Source organism: Cibotium barometz, chromosome 45 (genome assembly GCF_041138505.1).
Source record: "Cibotium barometz isolate CiBa-2024 chromosome 45, ASM4113850v1, whole genome shotgun sequence".
NCBI classification, from domain to species: Eukaryota; Viridiplantae; Streptophyta; class Polypodiopsida; order Cyatheales; family Cibotiaceae; genus Cibotium; species Cibotium barometz.
The window spans coordinates 22,517,495-22,535,245 of NC_141090.1; the positions used below are offsets into that span (position 1 = coordinate 22,517,495).

At 44.8% G+C, this 17,751-nt stretch overlaps 2 protein-coding genes across 4 annotated transcripts in view; one reads left to right on the forward strand and one right to left on the reverse strand.

Annotated features, from left to right (window-relative positions):
* The window catches only part of LOC147612523 (S-adenosyl-L-methionine-dependent methyltransferases superfamily protein), a 67,042-nt gene that overhangs the window by 7,385 nt on the left and 41,906 nt on the right, over positions 1–17,751 (reverse strand). For all 3 annotated transcript variants that reach the window (XM_086783158.1, XM_086783157.1, XM_086783156.1), the window contains exon 2: positions 8,602–8,669. In XM_086783158.1, coding sequence (XP_086639284.1) covers positions 8,602–8,669 — 68 coding nt within the window. The remainder of the gene's footprint in view (positions 1–8,601; positions 8,670–17,751) is intronic.
* On the forward strand, positions 12,665–16,280 carry LOC147612524 (uncharacterized). Its single transcript, XM_086782810.1, has one exon. The coding sequence runs from the start codon at positions 14,631–14,633 to the stop codon at positions 16,194–16,196; it is 1,566 nt and encodes a 521-aa protein (XP_086638936.1). The 5' UTR covers positions 12,665–14,630; the 3' UTR covers positions 16,197–16,280.

The following is a 17,751-nucleotide window of genomic DNA, read 5'->3' on the forward strand; positions in this document are numbered from 1 at the left end:
GCCACACCCTTCATATTATTTTCCTCTTTCAAGGCCCCAAAATTAGGGGTGTGATTCCCACCACCTCTTCCAACTCCATGGCTAAAGCAACAATCTCGAATGCAAACTTTCAAGATTATCTTACCACACTGAGAACCTCTTCTTGAAATCACCCTTGATTATATGCATTCTGCACTTCAGGAAGATCTTCGACAGAAACACTTCTTCTGCTTCGTCCTCATTCTTATAAGCCTTGAAACCAGCCCTTCTCCCATTTCTTTGCAGATTTTATGGCTAGCCTTGTCCAAAATGATCATGCTCTCACCCTGCTCACAACTTCCACACAACCCAAGATCAAGGCAGTAGAATCTATGCTTAGGGCTTGGCCCCTCACCATGAAACTTGCAAATTTGCTCTTCTTGCCAAGAAGACGGTCCACACACTCACAAAGAACTTAGCACACAAAAGATATCATCATCCTCACCATCCTCACTCTCTCCTTCTTCTTCCATAATGCAAGAACAAGAAACACCAAGAAAAGAGAAAGCACGAGTTGTGCCAACCAAGAGAAGGAAAAAAGGAAGAAGATGCACCTAAAAAGAGTCGTGCAACTCCAACCACCTCTTCTTGATTTTTTTATTACATTTTTTTTAGTACATCTTTCCTAAGGTCCAGAGACCTTACATTTTTGCAACTAAAAAATATCCTCAACCTTTCCAAAGTGGAAACTCACACACATACATTTTATTAATGTAATATGCAACGGAAGTCTTTGTATTGGAAGATCCTGTCACACAAATGCTCACACCGACTTCTGTATCCTGAGTTTCGTGAGTTTAGCAATCCACTTTAATACTTCAAACTTTAAAGAGATGAGAGAGAGAGATATGAGAACTGTACACCAGATTGGGTCCCAAATTACCCACTAAAGGGCCCCCTATCCCGATAACGAGATAGTATTTGCTTTATTACTTTAGAGAGAATGACTGTGGACTGTAGATAAGCCAAATGCAAGATCTCGGAGGATCGGAAGCCTGGCTAAACTGTACACGGCTGTAGAAACACCTCAATGAACTGATCTCGAGCCTATGCACTCTTCCCAAGGGCATGAGGAAGGGCTGCACACCTGAGGCTGAGAAAGGACTGCGGTGGACTGTTCAAAGCTATGTGAATATGCTGAAAATGCTTATGAATGATATGTTACCTTCACCAGATGACTGTAGCATGTATGGATGATGCACATAAGGCGGTATACTACTGTAGGACTGCTGTACAACTGAAAACGCAAGGCTGGGCTGCTGAAGAACTGTAAATGCAAGACTGGGCTGCTGTAGAACTGTAAACGCAGGGCTGTAGAGAATGATACACAAGCTGGCTAAGAGGTATGCAGAAAAACGCAGATATGATTGCTGAATTGGGCATGTGGACGTACTGTATGGCTGCGCCTATGGTCTGTAGGGACTGTACTGTTGTATGGCACTGCTGAATCTGCTGTGTTGGAGTACAAGGGATGTTGTACTGCTGCGTTGGACTGCCAGGGCTGACTGGGCTGCTGTAGAACTGTAAACGCAAGGCTGGGCTGCTGTAGAACTGTAAACGCAGGGCTGTAGAGAACGATACACAAGCTGGCTAAGAGGTATGCAGAAAAACGCAGATATGATTGCTGAATTGGGCCTGTGGACGACTGTATGGCTGCGCCTATGGTCTGTAGGGACTGTACTGTTGTATGGCACTGCTGAATCTGCTACGTTGGCGTACAAGGGATGTTGTACTGCTGCGTTGGACTGCCAGGGCTGACTGAAGCAGAAACGCAGGTTCTCAAGGGACTGGAGAAGCAAACGCAGAAGCTCCAATGGCTAGATGAGACTATGGCTGCAGGCGGGGATGCTCCTGTGGGCTGAGGATATAAGGCGCCTGGATTCTGAGGACTGAATGATGAACTAACTAGGGGCTGGTCAAGTTGGCTGGTCATTTATTTAATAAAGTTTATATTTATAAATGACAATAAATGCTAAATAAATACCATAAAATATGGGAAAAATACCAGATAAATCCTAGTAAATTTCCTAAGGCTTCTGGGATGTTCTAAATGATGCACAGGCATATGAATGCATATTATGCAAGATGCAGAGTGCTTTTTGATGCAAACCCTAAGGCTTCTACTGACTCTACATGCATGAATGATTCTCTCCAAGTGGGTTAAGGGACTTGACTGACTGACTGACCCGCTAAGGCTGAGGAATGACCTATGTAGCTCGTGCTTGACTTATCCTGGATTGAGGATATACAATGGAGTCATGGCATACGACAAATATCATCCTACTGGGTTCTAATAATGTACAAATGTTGCACTGCTGATGATGAGCCATCTGTCACCATCATGCACTGAGTGCAGAGTGCATGTGACATTCCCTCTTGCTTAGCTTGGCGGCAAGTTCATGGCTTCCAAGTAGTCCGCCAACAACTGGGGGTACTCCTCAAAGAACTCCTCGTCGAGCCATACGGCTTTGTGGGTACCTCGATCTCGGAATTTCGTATAGAACTGACGTATCCGTCGACCGGAACCATGCTTCCATCGATGAAGAAGGATCTGCTCCGGCTCAATAACTTCTGGTTCGTCTACCACGTCTGCTGTTCATCTGAAACATCAAACACTTCTAGACCAACATATGGTTTAGCCAAGAAACATGGAAAACATCATGCATTGTCCAACTGAACTTCATGGAGACATCACTTAACTTTTTGACTATTGGAAAAGGGCCAAAACTACGGAATGTACGCAAATAGACCCAATCCCCTTCCTTGAAGTGGATACCTCGTCTAAACTTACTTGCCTCTTTGTGAGCTGAATAATGGCCAAGCTCAAAATTGAGGGCCAAACTGGGTTGTGTACCAAACTCTACGGAATCGACATAATGATCTTCTAAGTCTTTTCCAAGGAGGTTGAGAATGGTAGACTCCTGACTGGTCTGGATGCTGGTCTTTCTACTAAGAACATCTGCTACTGGGTTATGCTGACCACGGATGTACTTAATCATTCCTCCAACCTGGTGGAAGAGCTAACCATGTCTAGTGTGCTGAGCAGTCCACCGGGCACTTGGCATCCTCAGGAGCCACTTAAGTGCTTGGTGGTCTGTGGTGACTATGAAAATGTGTCCAGAAGGAACAGGTTCGAAATGTTTGAGAACTGACTGCTGTTCTAGCTTGCCCTTGAAAGTCTTGGAAAGACAAGAGGGAAACTTGCTAGGAAGTTTTGCTAACTGTGGGATACTGGGTGGGAGATCATCCTTAAAAATGTTTGAATGAGAAAAGAGATCTCCCAACTGAGGGATTGAAGATGATAAGACGGCAGTTATCAATGAGATAGAAGCTGTCTGAGCATAAATCAATGCTCCTTCTTCTGCTCCCTTGCACATAGCTCGTCGGACCTGGAGATGAGAAATCATAGGAACGCCAAGAATGCTCCTATCCCCCCGAATCATGACAGGCTCAGGAAAACCTTTAGAGATGATAAAAGTGTCCTGCTCCCAATTGGGAATAGGTTCGACGAAACCACTGGATTCCTAAGATCATGTCACATCCCAAAAGAGGAGCGACAATGAAATCTCGATGAAATGAGGCCTTTTGAACTTCAAAGGCAAATTGTTGTGCCTTCTGGGAAATGTGGGTGCGGAGGCCAAGTGTGAACCCGTTTACCTCCAAATGATAGGGCACTAAGGTACAGCTCATGTTGGTAGCCAACTGGGGAGAGATGGCGTCCTCAGAACTGCCCATGTCAAAAAGAATGATGAACTATCGGCCCTTGGCAGAGCCATAAGCTCGAATTAGGCTTTTCTGTGTGGTTGTTGCCTCACCCTCCTGCTTAGCATCAAGTACCACGGATGGCATGGAATGCATAGAAGGTAAGATCTAAACCGCATTGGTGGTAGCAGGCGGGTCTAGAGGAGCGGGGGATACTGTGGCAACTGTGGCAGAAGGCTCTTTGGAGGCTTGCTCCGCTTGACAATCCTTTCTTTTTTTTTTCGAGAAAAAAAAACGCCCACTGGGCTACAAAAACTCTCCTGCTCATAAGAAGGCAGAGCAGAGATCCAATCAAAGCAACTAGGGAGACTCTCCCTAGGTGCCAAAAGGTACAAAGATCAGTACAAATAACTGAGAGCTATATCATACAATAGGAGGGGGGAAAAGCCAAACAAGTGGCCTGTAATGCCAGCAGGGGATTCCCGCGTGTAGTGTATAGAAGGAACCACTGCGCCAAGTGGTGTGGAAGGCCTGGCGCCGCAAGATCGCCGCATCCGAGTCGCCCTGGATGCGGTCATACTGTCCTCGCAAGGTGTGGATCAGCTCCTACCAAATCCTCGAACAGTCTCTGCTGGTGGCTCCAGTCTCCCCTCAAAGGCCCTGAAACACCACGCTCTCCAGGTGAACCAGATGGTGAGGCTGCTGAGGAGCTTCCATCGTAAATCCCTCTCCTATGTCCAAACGGCGGACAAGAAATCCGGTGAAGGAACAAGGCGAGGCTAGCCCCTAATGAATCTGATGGCCTGGCTGTCCTGCTCCGTCTCGTATCCCAGAGCAGGCCCTGACGATGTCGACCAAGCAGCGGCACCCCACGTACACATGCCCTCTGGAGAGAGGGGGGCCAAAATGCGCAGCATCCTCAGCCAAATCTGCTGCGCCTGTGGACAGTCCCATAGGCAGTGTCTGTGTCTCCAAAGGGTGGCCGCATCAGACACAGGCCGCCGGAAGACCACTGTAGACAAGCCAGGTGCCAACTGCAGAGCCCCTGAGGGCAACCAGCCACTGAAAAGTCGAGATCCTGCGTGCCTGTCGACTAGCCCAGAGCCTGGCCCAAAAATCCTCCAGGAACTCCTGTGAGAGTCCCTGTAGCCACCAATGCTCCGCTGCGGCTTCTGCTTGACAATCCTTCTTACCATGCACAATGGTATGACAGGAAAAACATCGGTTTTCTAACTGATATTGTCTTTGCTCCTCTGGAGGAAGATAGCCTCCAGTGATGCCTGCTTGAGCCTTTTCCTCAGGGGTCTTCTTAGGCTTGGTTTCCTTACTCCCTGAACTAGAGCTAGGACTGTTGTCTATCTTAGTGTCTTTAGAAGACGAATTACCCTTCCCCTGTTGGAGTTTGGTACTGGACTGTGATGACTACTTGGGCTTGCCTCCATTCATCTTCATTTCTTCATTCTGAGCGAGAGTCAAAGCCCGGTCATATGTACTAGGTTCAAAGTTACGAACTGTGAACCAAATGTTAGGATCCAATCCATGAATGAATTGCTCCATCTTGGCCTGCGCAGATAGCCCTAACTGTTGTGCTAAAGTAATAACCTTTCCGGAAACTGAAGCACTGGGGATCCGTTCTGTCTGAGTCCATAGAACTCATCTTGCAGACCGGTCATGTCTTGGGACGGGAGAAATCTAGTCTTCAGGTCATGGACAAAGATGTCCCGGTCAAAGGCTGTGACACCTGTGGCCTGGTCTGTATGAATACTAGACCAATGCTGCCACCAAGTGACTGCCTCACCAATGAGATGGGGAGCCGCTAAGTGGACTTTATCTTGTGGGTCTATGATCCTAGCTAATGGAAAATGAGCATTAAACTGATGAATAAATTGATTAACTGATGAATGATCACACTTACCATCATACTTACTGAAGTTTGGTTGACTGCGAATGACGGTGGTTGATGCTGCTGCGGACTACGGGCTGGTGACACCTATGGCTGGGGATACTGAGGAGAGCTGCTGATACCTCAAGTGTATGGCCTCCTTTTCCCGTTGGTGCTCGAGTAACATACGTTCTCGATCAAGCTCACGTTGGTGTTCCCGAGCGGCGGCAAGTTCAGTCTGACGCCGGTCTTCGTTGATCCTGCATTGGGCTTCCTCATAGTCCCGTCTTTCTACTTTTTCTTATTTCCTTCAGGCCTCATCCTCTCTCCTTTGTTGTCCCATCTAAAAGAAGAGGGAGATGGAGTCGGGTGCTGCTGGAGGCGGAGGAGGACGTACATGCAATGTGGTGACAGATCAACTAGCACAAGTCGTGTGGATTTTGGGTTGGCTAATTGCCCGCCCTGACTTGGTGTTGATACTTTCTAGTGAATCTCGAGAGGCACTCCAGTCCGTTATCTTGGATGCTAGGTGGGCATCGATATCTCCCCAAAGCAGTAGTTAGCCCCTCTTCTTCTGAGCATTCGGAAGAAGCTACTATACTAGAGTTCAGCCAGGCTTTCCTTAGCCGACCAGGTAGTGGTGGCGAACCGGGTTCTTCTTGCCACCATGTGGTATATCACTTCTTGCTAGGCCTTCTCAGAGGCCTGCATTGGTTAGGTTCAGCGTTTGATCCGCAGCTTTCTGTGGGATAGCAGCGCGATACAGAGTCGTGTTGAAAGATGGCCACACAGCATGGCACCATGGGATTTTTATCAATAAAGTGACTTATAAGTTGGTGTGTTCACACATCATTAAAGACGTGCTGGACTTATTATTATTTTGGGCATGGACAAGTGGACAAAGGGAGGTGCCTACATGAAACTTGGGAAGCAAGCTTTGGGAAAAGCATAAAGTTGATATTTTTGGGCAAGCTCACCTATTTTGGGCAAAAAGGGAAAAACACTTCAATTTTAGAGCTAGTCGACTCTATTAAAGCAAGGCTTGGGACTATTTTCATCATCAAGCACTCATCTCTCATGACCAGTTGCAGTTTTCCCTCTCTCTTCTCTCAATGCTGACCGTACAGCAATTTCTTGGTGGTGTTGCTTGCACTGGCCGTACAGCAGGCAGTCACTTGCTTTTTGCCTCTTTGTCTTCTGGCTGACTGCAATTGAGATCCCTCCTCCTCTTCTGCGCTAGCTATACAGCAGCAGAAATCCTTAGGATGCACACAACCGACAGCAGCCACCTTTTCTCTCTCTTTTGCCCTGTTTTGAAGCTCGTTTTCTTCTAGTGTTCTTCACTCACAATGTTGGCCATGTCATGGGAAGATTTGGGGCTGTTTCTCGAACTGTTTCGGAGGCATTTGGAACGGTTTTGAGAGCTCTTCTGGGGATGATTTGAGGCTCTGTTTTGGGGCTGTTTGTCGCGGAGTTCAAGGCTGTTTTTTGGCTCCGTACTGGGCTGTTTCATGGATTGTTTATGAGCTGATTCATGGGACTATTTTGAGACAGTTTTCGGATGGCTTTTGGTGTTGTGTTTTATCTTAGCACTGGATAGAAATCTGGGGCAAGAGATTTGTTGACACTTTGTGGAGAATCCAGTGCTATATGCACCCGCATCTTAGTTTATTGTAAAAGCTTCTCTCTCAATAAAGAAGTTCCTACGGGGGCTGGCCGTTCCGGCTCAATGCAGTGTTTTTATATTGTTTATGGTTCTTCCGCTGTGTTTTCCATGCTCTCTGGTATTTGAAGTGTTGGTCTATCGTACCGGGTCCCCGTTTTTTTTTTTTTTTGGGATGGGGGGTGGGGGGGGGGGGGTGTGCATTGAGAAGCCTTTTTTTGGGTATTCGATCCTTCTGTAAGTCAATATATGGACCCACCCAAGGGCAATATAGGAAGCCTACTCAAAAAGCAGTGTGTAGAGTACCTCTATGCCAACTAGAACCATATAGCCAGATTTCGAAGTGACACTAGTCAAATAAATTGGGAAAAAGTGAGAAATAAAGAAAAACATAGAAAATTGGGTGTGAAATTAGATGTATGATTGAGGTTGAAAGTATAAAATTGGGATTTATAAATTGGGGAAAGTGAGAAATTGAAGAAACTATAGGAAAAAACAACAATTGGGTGTGAACTTAGGTGCAATTGAGGCTGAAGTATGAAATTGGGAAGTGAGAAATTGAAAAGTAGCTAGTGAAACATTTGTAGAAAATTTCAACAATTGGGTGTGAAATTCGGTGACATTGACCAACAAGTAGATTGTCGAATCAAAGCAAAAGGTGTTTCGACCATTGAGGTTGAAAGTATGAAATTAGGATTTATAAATTGTAGGAAAGTGAGAAATTGAAGAGCTAAAGAAATTTTTTAAGAAGTTTCAACAATTGGATGTGAAATAGGTGGAATTGACTAAGCAGTCAAATTTGGGAATTATTACATATAGTTACAAGAAACATTTCGTCGATTTCATCATTTTGTCTTCACGAGTTTTTTAAGAAAATTGACATGGACAGGAAAAGTAAAGGAATAGAAGCTTTATTTTTTTTACAAATTAGGGCAAAATGGTTTTTTGGTTGGGAATGTTTCGTTTTGTTTCAAAACATTTCGGCTTTTCGTGTTTCGTAGGGACAAAATAGGTTTTCATGTGACTATGGCTAGGGCTTGAGCTTGGAATCTCCTCAATGCCTCCACCCTTGGGGTAGAACCATTGGCTATTCAGAAGCCTTATTAGAAGTCTTAAGAAAAAATACTGGCAATTCCTTTCAACACAATAAAATTGCATATAATTTGTTCTTCTAAAATCAATTTTCATCCCCTCATAAAATAAAAAAGCACATGTAATTTAAAGTAATTCTTCAAGCTGCCACCATACTTTGATAGGCACATGAGTTTAAGCCCCCACGCTTATTTATACTGTCTATTTTCTTTTGGAAAAATAATATGAAGGGTAGTGTGCATACTCATCAAACCGCTGAAAATCCTCTTTCTTGAAAGGAAACTGCTCCGGCCAATCAACATTCTTCAAAATCTGTATAAAGCATATGTAGAGAAAAAAATGGCCATGTCAAAATTGCACCCCACAAGGATAGACAAGTACTTGCAAGAGCCAAGCACAGGACATATAGCAACATGACAACGGCAATTAAGCATCAAAGAAACCTTTTTACCTTAAAATGAACTCCTCAACCCTGCTCAAGCCATGTCAACAATCCATTTACCAGCCATACCTAAGTTCCAAGGTACCCAGGTTGCTACCTTGGGAGGCGAGGTAGAAGTCCAAGGGGGTCAAACAGGGCAGCAACAAAGCAACAAGAAAAGCACAACGGGGTGGAGTGCAGCGGCTGTCAACAAGCTCACTGCATCAACAGGAAGGAGATAAGGCAGTAAGGTTACCAAGTGAAAAGGACAGGGCTAAGCATGGCAGAGATAGGCAAAGAGGGAGGAGAGAACAACATAGAGAGGGGGGAAGGGAAAGAAGAAGGAAAGGCAAGAAAAAGGTGACAAAGCGGACCTGAACTCTTGATGTTCAAATGAAAATGGCCATCAAGGTCTAGCTTTGAAGAAGATTAAATGAAGGTTGTTTTCATATGGAGGCTCCTTTATATAGACTCAGCCTTTAGAGTTTTTATCTCTAACGGCTTGCCTATTTGCCTATGTACACTTTTCATATGGAGGCTCTTTTATATAGACTCAACCTTTAAAGCTTTTATTTCTAATGGCTTGCCTATTTGCCCATGTACACTTTTCATATGGAGGCTCTTTTATATAGACTCAGCCTTTAGAGCTTTTATCTCTAATGGCTTGCCTATTTGCTTGATGTTAATGCTAGCACAAACTATGTCAGCCATGGTTTAAGACCTCATGGCTTTAACATCACAATAAAGACTGCCCATGAGCTTTTCCACATCGATTCTTGCAGCCCAAATGCATTTACAACAAAAAGAGCACTTCAATTGCTTATAGAAGGTAGACGCTACATGCATACCCATAATTGGGTGCCACATAGACATGCTGAACAGTTTTGGGCAGGTTTTAGCCAATTGGCCATAATGCTAGCATGTAATTTTAGGCTAGGCTTATACCTAGGTCAGCCCAACAAGGGACGCAGTTGGAATATGTGACTTATAGGTGCCTATTGGTGTGGGCTAATGTGAAAGCCTATATTTATCTATAATTTTAAGAAGTGTGCTTTCCTACTTCATTATTAGCACCAAGCCTATGTAAGTGAGTTATTGGTTCATGGAGACATCACTGAGCTTCTTTACAATAGGGAATGGACCAAAGCTTCGGAAAGAGAGCTTGGGACAATGCTTGTAAACTTGCTTTAACCATTGCTTCGTGAGTCCCTCCTTGTAGTTGACGTCTTGTCTAGATTTGTTGGCTTTCCTAGTGTATGCTTCCTGTGGTTTGCCTAGGCGCTCCTTCACGGAGTCAATAATCTCTGAGAATGTTTATATGGCCTTGTTGGCCTCCAATGATGGCAACACCATCCTCATAAGAATTTAGACACTGAATGGTGGCTAAATGTGGCCAGATGGTTGGGAGATGGCTCATGTAGACTTGGCACTCTGCAAGTCTACATAAGGAGACATGGCACTCTGCCAAGTAAGATACATGCTTATATGGGCTATGTGACCGCATTTGTGAACACTGGATAACAAATCAAGGACACACTGTTCACCTCTTGCGGGGGCCCATTTGAGGGGAGTTCAAACAGTCTCAATGGCTATAGGACCTATGCATCTTCGCTATAGGACTTGGTTATAGTCTAATATGGTCCCAATTACATTAATCAACTGGATGGTCATTTTGGACCAAATCATGGGTTAGTCGACGTAGTCGACCTAGGTCCATGTAGAGGCGAGAAAAGGCAATCAAATGCTGCCTCATATGGAATCCTACTAATACTAGATGAATGAGTGTCATTTAGGATAGCCGGCACCAAAGGAAGATAATATTCCCACTTCGATTGCTTGTCATGGCAATCAGATTTGAGAACATCAAAGGCCATCTGATTGTATATTTTGGTCCGACCATCTATCTGTGGATGAAATGCAGTAGTAGACAATTGCAACTAAGTCCCAAAGTTATCAAATAATGCCCTCCAAAATGGGAAGTAAACTTGGGATCTCTGACTAGGTAATTGTCTATGGTAAACCACAAACGGAATACCCAAGTCGAATAAACAAGCAAGTAATATCTTCTATTGTGGCCGTTTGATTGCATGGAACAAGCATGCAAAACTTACTAAACCGATCAACAATGGTCAAACACTGTATTCTTGGTTCCCATAGCTAGTGGAAGAGGGCCTACGAAGTCCATACTAGTATCCTAAAAAGGTTCCTTGGGAACAAGCAAAGACTGTAACAAACCAGCCTACTTTGAGCGTGGAGCCTTCAATTTTTAGCAAATCTAGCATGCCTGGAGATAGACGTCCCTTCTCATCTTTGCCCAATAGAATAATCACTCCAACTTCTCCAAGGTACTGTTGATACCTCAATGACCTTCCAACAAGAGAATCATGGGCATCATGAAGAAGTGTCTGGTTATCGGATAGAACTTAGTGCTTGAAGCTCTTCTAATGGTGATGTGGTAGCCAAGGACTAATGGCTAATGGGTAATGTGTGTGGTGGCCGGAACACCTTAGATTCTTGGTGCCAAACATAGCCGTAGCAAATTTGGGCTCACATGTGACCAGGGGCTTAGAATAATTAGAACGTTTTTTAAAAGCCTTAGTCGGAAGCTTGAAGGGCTGACGGCTGACGTGGAGGCCCAGAACGGCATAGTACAACAAGTCTAGGCTGACGTGAGCAGTGGACACAGTCAATTCAGAAGGGTTCCAACTGTTGAAAGGTGGGAAAAAGGCATCAATTAGAAATCACATCGGTACAATGTGGGCAGTGAGCCGGTCGCTTCTGAGGGGTGATCAAAGATAGTCAAAGGAAGCAAGGCATGGGTGTGTGGAAGATGGGGCAGCTGATGACGAGAATGATAAGAGGGCATGGCAGCATAGCGGAAGGGTCCCGACTGTTGAAAGGCGTCAATTAGAAATCACATGGGTACAACGTAGACAGTGGACATAGTCACTTCTGAGGGGATTGAAGTCGGATCAATATATAAGGATACGAGGGAGCTTACAGAGCTTTTGACTGTTAATGACGAGGAGATGTTGCTGATTTTTTTGAGTAGAGAGTTGAGTAGCTCATAGTGTGGAGGACCAGAGTAGCATGAAACTGCTTCGTGCTATTTTGTTTTGAAGATTCTACTCAAGCTCCTTAAAGAGCGTGATATAGCTTGTGTGATTGAGCCTCCTCTATACTCATTCTCACGAGTTCTTCTTCCAAGTGGTGAAGGTCATTATTGAGTCTCCTCTATACTCATTCTCACGAGTTCTTCTTTCAAGTGGTGAAGGTCATTATTGAAGGCTTTCTTCCTGATTGAGTTTATCAGCCTGTTGACAAAAAACCATGAGTCTGATCCTGAGCATGGTCATTTCATGTTGTGTGTTTGCTATGACGAGTGTGTGTGTGAAATTGCAAGCGATCTCTTTCAACTCGATCATTTGGTTGTAAATTTTTTTTTGGCTGCTAAGTTGTGGTGTGTTGCGTGGTGTTGAGGAGAGTGTGCTCTCCTCATCTGATCATTCCCAATCATTGTACTTGGGTCATTGCGGGCCAATAAAGCCAAGGCTCGTTTTGGGCGTGTGGGGTTTGACAATTGTTGGTTGGTGTTGATGGTGTGTGAATGTGTTTGGGGTGTGTGATGTGTTGGGTTTGAGTCAATGTGCTATGCATGTGTTATCAATGTGGAAGTAAGAGGACAAAGGTAATCTTGCACACAAACTGAATTTACATACAACTCATTTTTTCATCTTGTAACGATTGAAATCTCATATACTGCATGGGTGTGTGGTAGTGACGAAAGTGTTTGTATCATGATCTTATCCCTTGTATTAGAGCCATGGATACAACATATCTCAACAGATGGTTTTATGTCACCAGGAGGTCAAACTTTTTGCAGTTGTTTTCTTTATTTACATTTCTTTATAAATATATATTTTTCTTTTCTTTCTCTTTGGTTGCTGTTGTTTTCCCCCGGGATCTCTTGGAAGGGCTTGGGCCATTGCAATGTCAGAATGGGTCAGCCAGTGGGACTTTGGACCAGTGGTTGGCTAAGCCTGAGAACTGCACTGAAAGATGAATGACAGTGTCCAGGACATGGCCACTGAATGAGGGCATAGGCCGGTTTACACTAGTAAGTGGCCGCCACCGAAATGTGAATGTATCTTGAATTCTAAGCAAATTCTGAAGTGACCATAGTGGTCAAAGATGGTCAGGAGACCAGAAGGAATGTAGATGACATCATCCCTAAAATCTAGGGAACTGCTATTTTTGGCAGTGTCGGAATTGAAAAGTGTTCGCGTCAATTTGTGCAGAATGTCAAGGGGACCAAAAGCTGGCAAAGGACTGTTGTGAGAGTGTGAACCAGTCAGGAGATTTTTAGCTTGGAAGATTGCATGTGGAAAAGGCTTAAAAATGTGCCAAGTGTCAAATTTATGTGCAATTTCCACACTGGGAAGGGGGAAGCGAGGGATTTTGGACTGAATGAGGCTCATTTGCAGCCATTATGGTGGATTGTTGCAGGTTAAGAGCTATTGTGGTGCACTCCCTTGCCCTGCAACTCATGTATTGAGGGTTGAGCTTGCTCCCCACAGCCTCTCTCTCTCTCTCTCTCTCTCTCTCTCTCTCTCTCTCTCTCTCTTGCAGACTATGGTAATGCTCTCATCAGATAAAATCAGGTACAGTTGTGTGAATTTCATGCTTATATGCAGAGGTTAGTTGCCTCCTTGAACAGGAACCGGTGTAGTTAGTTCCTACACCAAAGCAGGGACAGAAGAGGGTAATAACCTCTTCAATACAACGCTGTTTCAGCACTGTTTAGGTGCTGTTTTTGGGCTGTTATGTTGCCCGGTTGATGCCAAAATGCAGTAGGACTTTGCTAAAGTCCTCCAGGACAGTACAAGGGTTAATTTGGGCTGAAAACAGAGCTGAAAACAGGTCTGTGCAGAAAATTACAGCAAGCTGAATTGTGATGTTTTGGACTCCATTGGGTAGTCTGATGCCTATGGAAGTGAGCCTGTCAGTTGGGACTCATTCTGAGATGTTATGGAACAGTTTTAGTGCAGTTATGCTGGCAAATTTCTCCCAGAATTTGTAAAACTCAGCTGGTGCGAGTAGAGTGCTCTGTTGCACTCGTGCTTTGTATTTTCCAACTTTTTAACAATAAAGAAATACCGCAAGGGGCACCGGACTTCGGGGCCAATGTGTTGTTGAGCGAGGGAGCGAGGATTCTGTGATTGTGTGTCTAAGTAAGTCCAGATTATTTGTGAATGAATTACCGCTTTATGTGTCCATAGACCGGTTTTATGGTTCCATTGCCGGGATAGGGTCCTCTTTTCTGCAAGAGCCCGGACACGGATTGGATTGGGTGAACAAGAGACACACATAGAGAGGTACAGCTGATTACATGTGAGAAAGATTACGAGATCTTTCTTTGGATACAGGATTCCTTTGAGGGCTCAGTAGACAGCATGGCAGATAAGGGAAAAGGAAAGCTCCCGGCAGAAGAGAGTTCCTCTTCTACCCGCCGACACCGTAGAGAGATGACAGGTGCCAGGGTGTCAGCATCTGAGCGGACACAGCCATTGTCACAGCCAGCCACGTCAGTAGAAGAATAGGAACAAGAGGATTTATTTCATGCACAGCTCCTGAGCATGGTTGGTACCTTTGAAGAGCTGGTGAAGAATCCCAAGATGAAGAGATATTTGCAGTCAAGGACAGGGGATTCCAAGGCTGAATCATCTCAGCATGTAGTTGAGAGGGCACAGGAACAAGTGCCTAGGATGCCACAGCATGTAGAGCGCTGATCCAGTGCAGCATGTTACACAGGCACAGGATCAGGCAGTTAATGGTCAGGCAGTAATGCACAAATGGTTCTGCCGACCATTCCTCCTTGGGTTGCTGCCCAACCTGGTTATTTTGGTAGTGGGTCTATTTTCCAAGCCATGGCTAGACCGCCCACAGCTTTGCCAGGTTTGATGCCAAGAGGGTCACCAGGACTGATGCCTCCAGAATCTGTGAACCCTCTTTATGCCAACATAGGTGTGCAGCCTGGACTTCAGACACATTTCAGTCCAGTTTTGATGCCTGCAGCACCTGTTAATGTGGCTAAATTTTCTCAGCCTAGTGGACAAAGGGCAGCAAGGACTGGTGCAGAGAAAGTGCAGAAGGATTTACCATTCTTACAGCCGCCAGTCTATGATTACTTGACCCCCAAGAGCAGTAAGCAAAAGGATTACAAAGAAGGTGGTCAAGCAGTGAAGTTTGAGACTTTCAGTGGGATGCAGGACAAATTGAAAGCACTGACTTTCATTCAGCAGTTTGATGCAGCATTCACTGGAGGCAACTTCACAGAGTCTTCTAAGGTGCGGAAGGCTGCTACTTTCTTGAAAGCTAACGCATTGCAGTGGTGGACCTCACTGTTGATGCAAGGACAGGCACCTGCTACATGGGTCCAATTCAAGCAGCAGTTCTCTTTTGCATGGCTGACAAACACCTTTGAAGTGGATGTGATGACAGCATGGCACAAACTGGATGCAGCTAATTGTGCAAATCTGGAAGAGTACAATAAGAAGTTTTGGGATGCACTCTTGCCAGTAACTTCTTACAGGACAGTGCCATTGTCAGAGCAAATAGAGAAGTACTGCTGTGGTTTGCCCAAAGAGATCAGGGATTACTGCATTAAGACCAATGTTTCCAACATGACTCAACTAATTGAGAATGCAAACATGGCTAATGCACTGCTTCAGGGAGGTTCAGGTGGTTTCAAGAGCACAGTGAAGAAGGAACCTCAAGGCAAAGGACAAAAGAGGCCACTGTATGGCAAGTCATTTGAAGAGAGAAAGGCATTGATGCAAGCTGGGAAATGTTTCATCTGTGAACAGAAAGGGCATATGGCTGCAAAATGTCCACAACAGCGAGCAAAAGATGCGGAGGATAAACAAGGGCCACCCAAGAAGAAGACAATGCCGAGTGCAGGATTGATACCTGACATGGTTGGTGACCAGCCATGTGATGATGCGACAGAATTGTGCAGAGCATGGGGTAAAATCAAAGATGCTACAGTGCTGATTTTCTTTGACCCTGGTGCTCGAGCCAACTTTATTTCACCGGCATTGGCAGCCAAGTTGGGAATTTGTGCTGAAGAGATGGGACCAGTTGGACAGGCTGATTTGGCATGCCCTGGGCATTCAGTTCCTGTCACTCCTATACTTGGCAAACTTCGCATGCATATACAGAGTTATGTCGACACAGAGGAGTTTCTTATCATGCCCTTGGAAGGATGTGATGTCCTGTTGGGAATTCCATGGTGTCATAGGAAACATGCAGTGTTGGATGCTTTCAACAGGAAAATCACAATTGTACATAGGGACAAGACTCATGTTCTGGATGTGAAGCTGAAAGGAGAGTCTGTCCCAGTTATTTCTCCTTTTTGAACCTGAATTTTGAATGACCTGTTAACTTGTATCATATGTTTGGCAATGTACAGTTTTGACATTTCTTGTCAATAAATGAATGAATGGACTTTCAGTGCTTTGAAGTTGTATCTGTTACACTTCAATGAAATGATTTACATGTTGTGACACTAATAGTACAAGATATATGCTATCGCCCTGTGTTGCATCCGGAAACATGTATTTGAAAGGCTTGAACCTGCGATGGCACAAATGGTAGTGGGAATTCCTATCATCGCCCCGTGTCATCCATTGGCAGGAGGTACATGCGATGACACTAATCACCTGGGGAATCTTGTGATCGTCCTATGTCATCCGGTTGCATGTGGACTTGTAATCGAGGTCGCTTGCTTCTTTCAAGAGGGGGGTATGTCACCAAGAGATGAAACTTTTTGCAGTTGTTTTCTTTATTTACATTTCTTTATAAATATATATTTTTCTTTTCTTTCTCTTTGGTTACTGTTGTTTTCCCCCGGGATCTCTTGGAAGGGCTTGGGCCATTGCAATGTCAGAATGGGTCAGCCAGTGGGACTTTGGACCAGTGGTTGGCTAAGCCTGAGAACTGCACTGAAAGATGAATGACAGTGTCCAAGACGTGGCCACTGAATGAGGGCATAGGCCGGTTTACACTAGTAAGTGGCCGCCACCGAAATGTGAATGTATCTTGAATTCTAAGCAAATTCTGAAGTGACCATAGTGGTCAAAGATGGTCAGGAGACCAAAAGGAATGCAGATGACATCATCCCTAAAATCTAGGGAACTGCTATTTTTGGCAGTGTCGGAATTGAAAAGTGTTCGCGTCAGTTTGTGCAGAATGTCAAGGGGACCAAAAGCTGGCAAAGGACTGTTGTGAGAGTGTGAACCAGTCAGGAGATTTTTAGCTTGGAAGATTGCATGTGGAAAAGGCTTAAAAATGTGCCAAGTGTCAAATTTATGTGCAATTTCCACACTGGGAAGGGGGAAGCGAGGGATTTTGGACTGAATGAGGCTCATTTGCAGCCATTATGGTGGATTGTTGCAGGTTAAGAGCTATTGTGGTGCACTCCCTTGCCCTGCAACTCATGTATTGAGGGTTGAGCTTGCTCCCCACAGCCTCTCTCTCTCTCTCTCTCTCTCTCTCTCTCTCTCTCTCTCTCTCTTGCAGACTATGGTAATGCTCTCATCAGATAAAATCAGGTACAGTTGTGTGAATTTCATGCTTATATGCAGAGGTTAGTTGCCTCCTTGAACAGGAACCGGTGTAGTTAGTTCCTACACCAAAGCAGGGACGGAAGAGGGTAATAACCTCTTCAATACAACACTGTTTCAGCACTGTTTAGGTGCTGTTTTTGGGCTGTTATGTTGCCCGGTTGATGCCAGCATGCAGTAGGACTTTGCTAAAGTCTTCCAAGACAGTACAAGGGTTAATTTGGGCTGAAAACAGAGCTGAAAACAGGTCTGTGCAGAAAATTACAGCAAGCTGAATTGTGATGTTTTGGACTCCATTGGGTGGTAGTCTGATGCCTATGGAAGTGAGCCTGTCAGTTGGGACTCATTC

What these genes read in the sequence shown, in the direction of transcription:
- LOC147612524 (XM_086782810.1), top strand. Translation starts at nt 14,631, where the DNA reads ATGGTTCTGCCGACCATTCCTCCTTGGGTTGCTGCCCAACCTGGTTAT.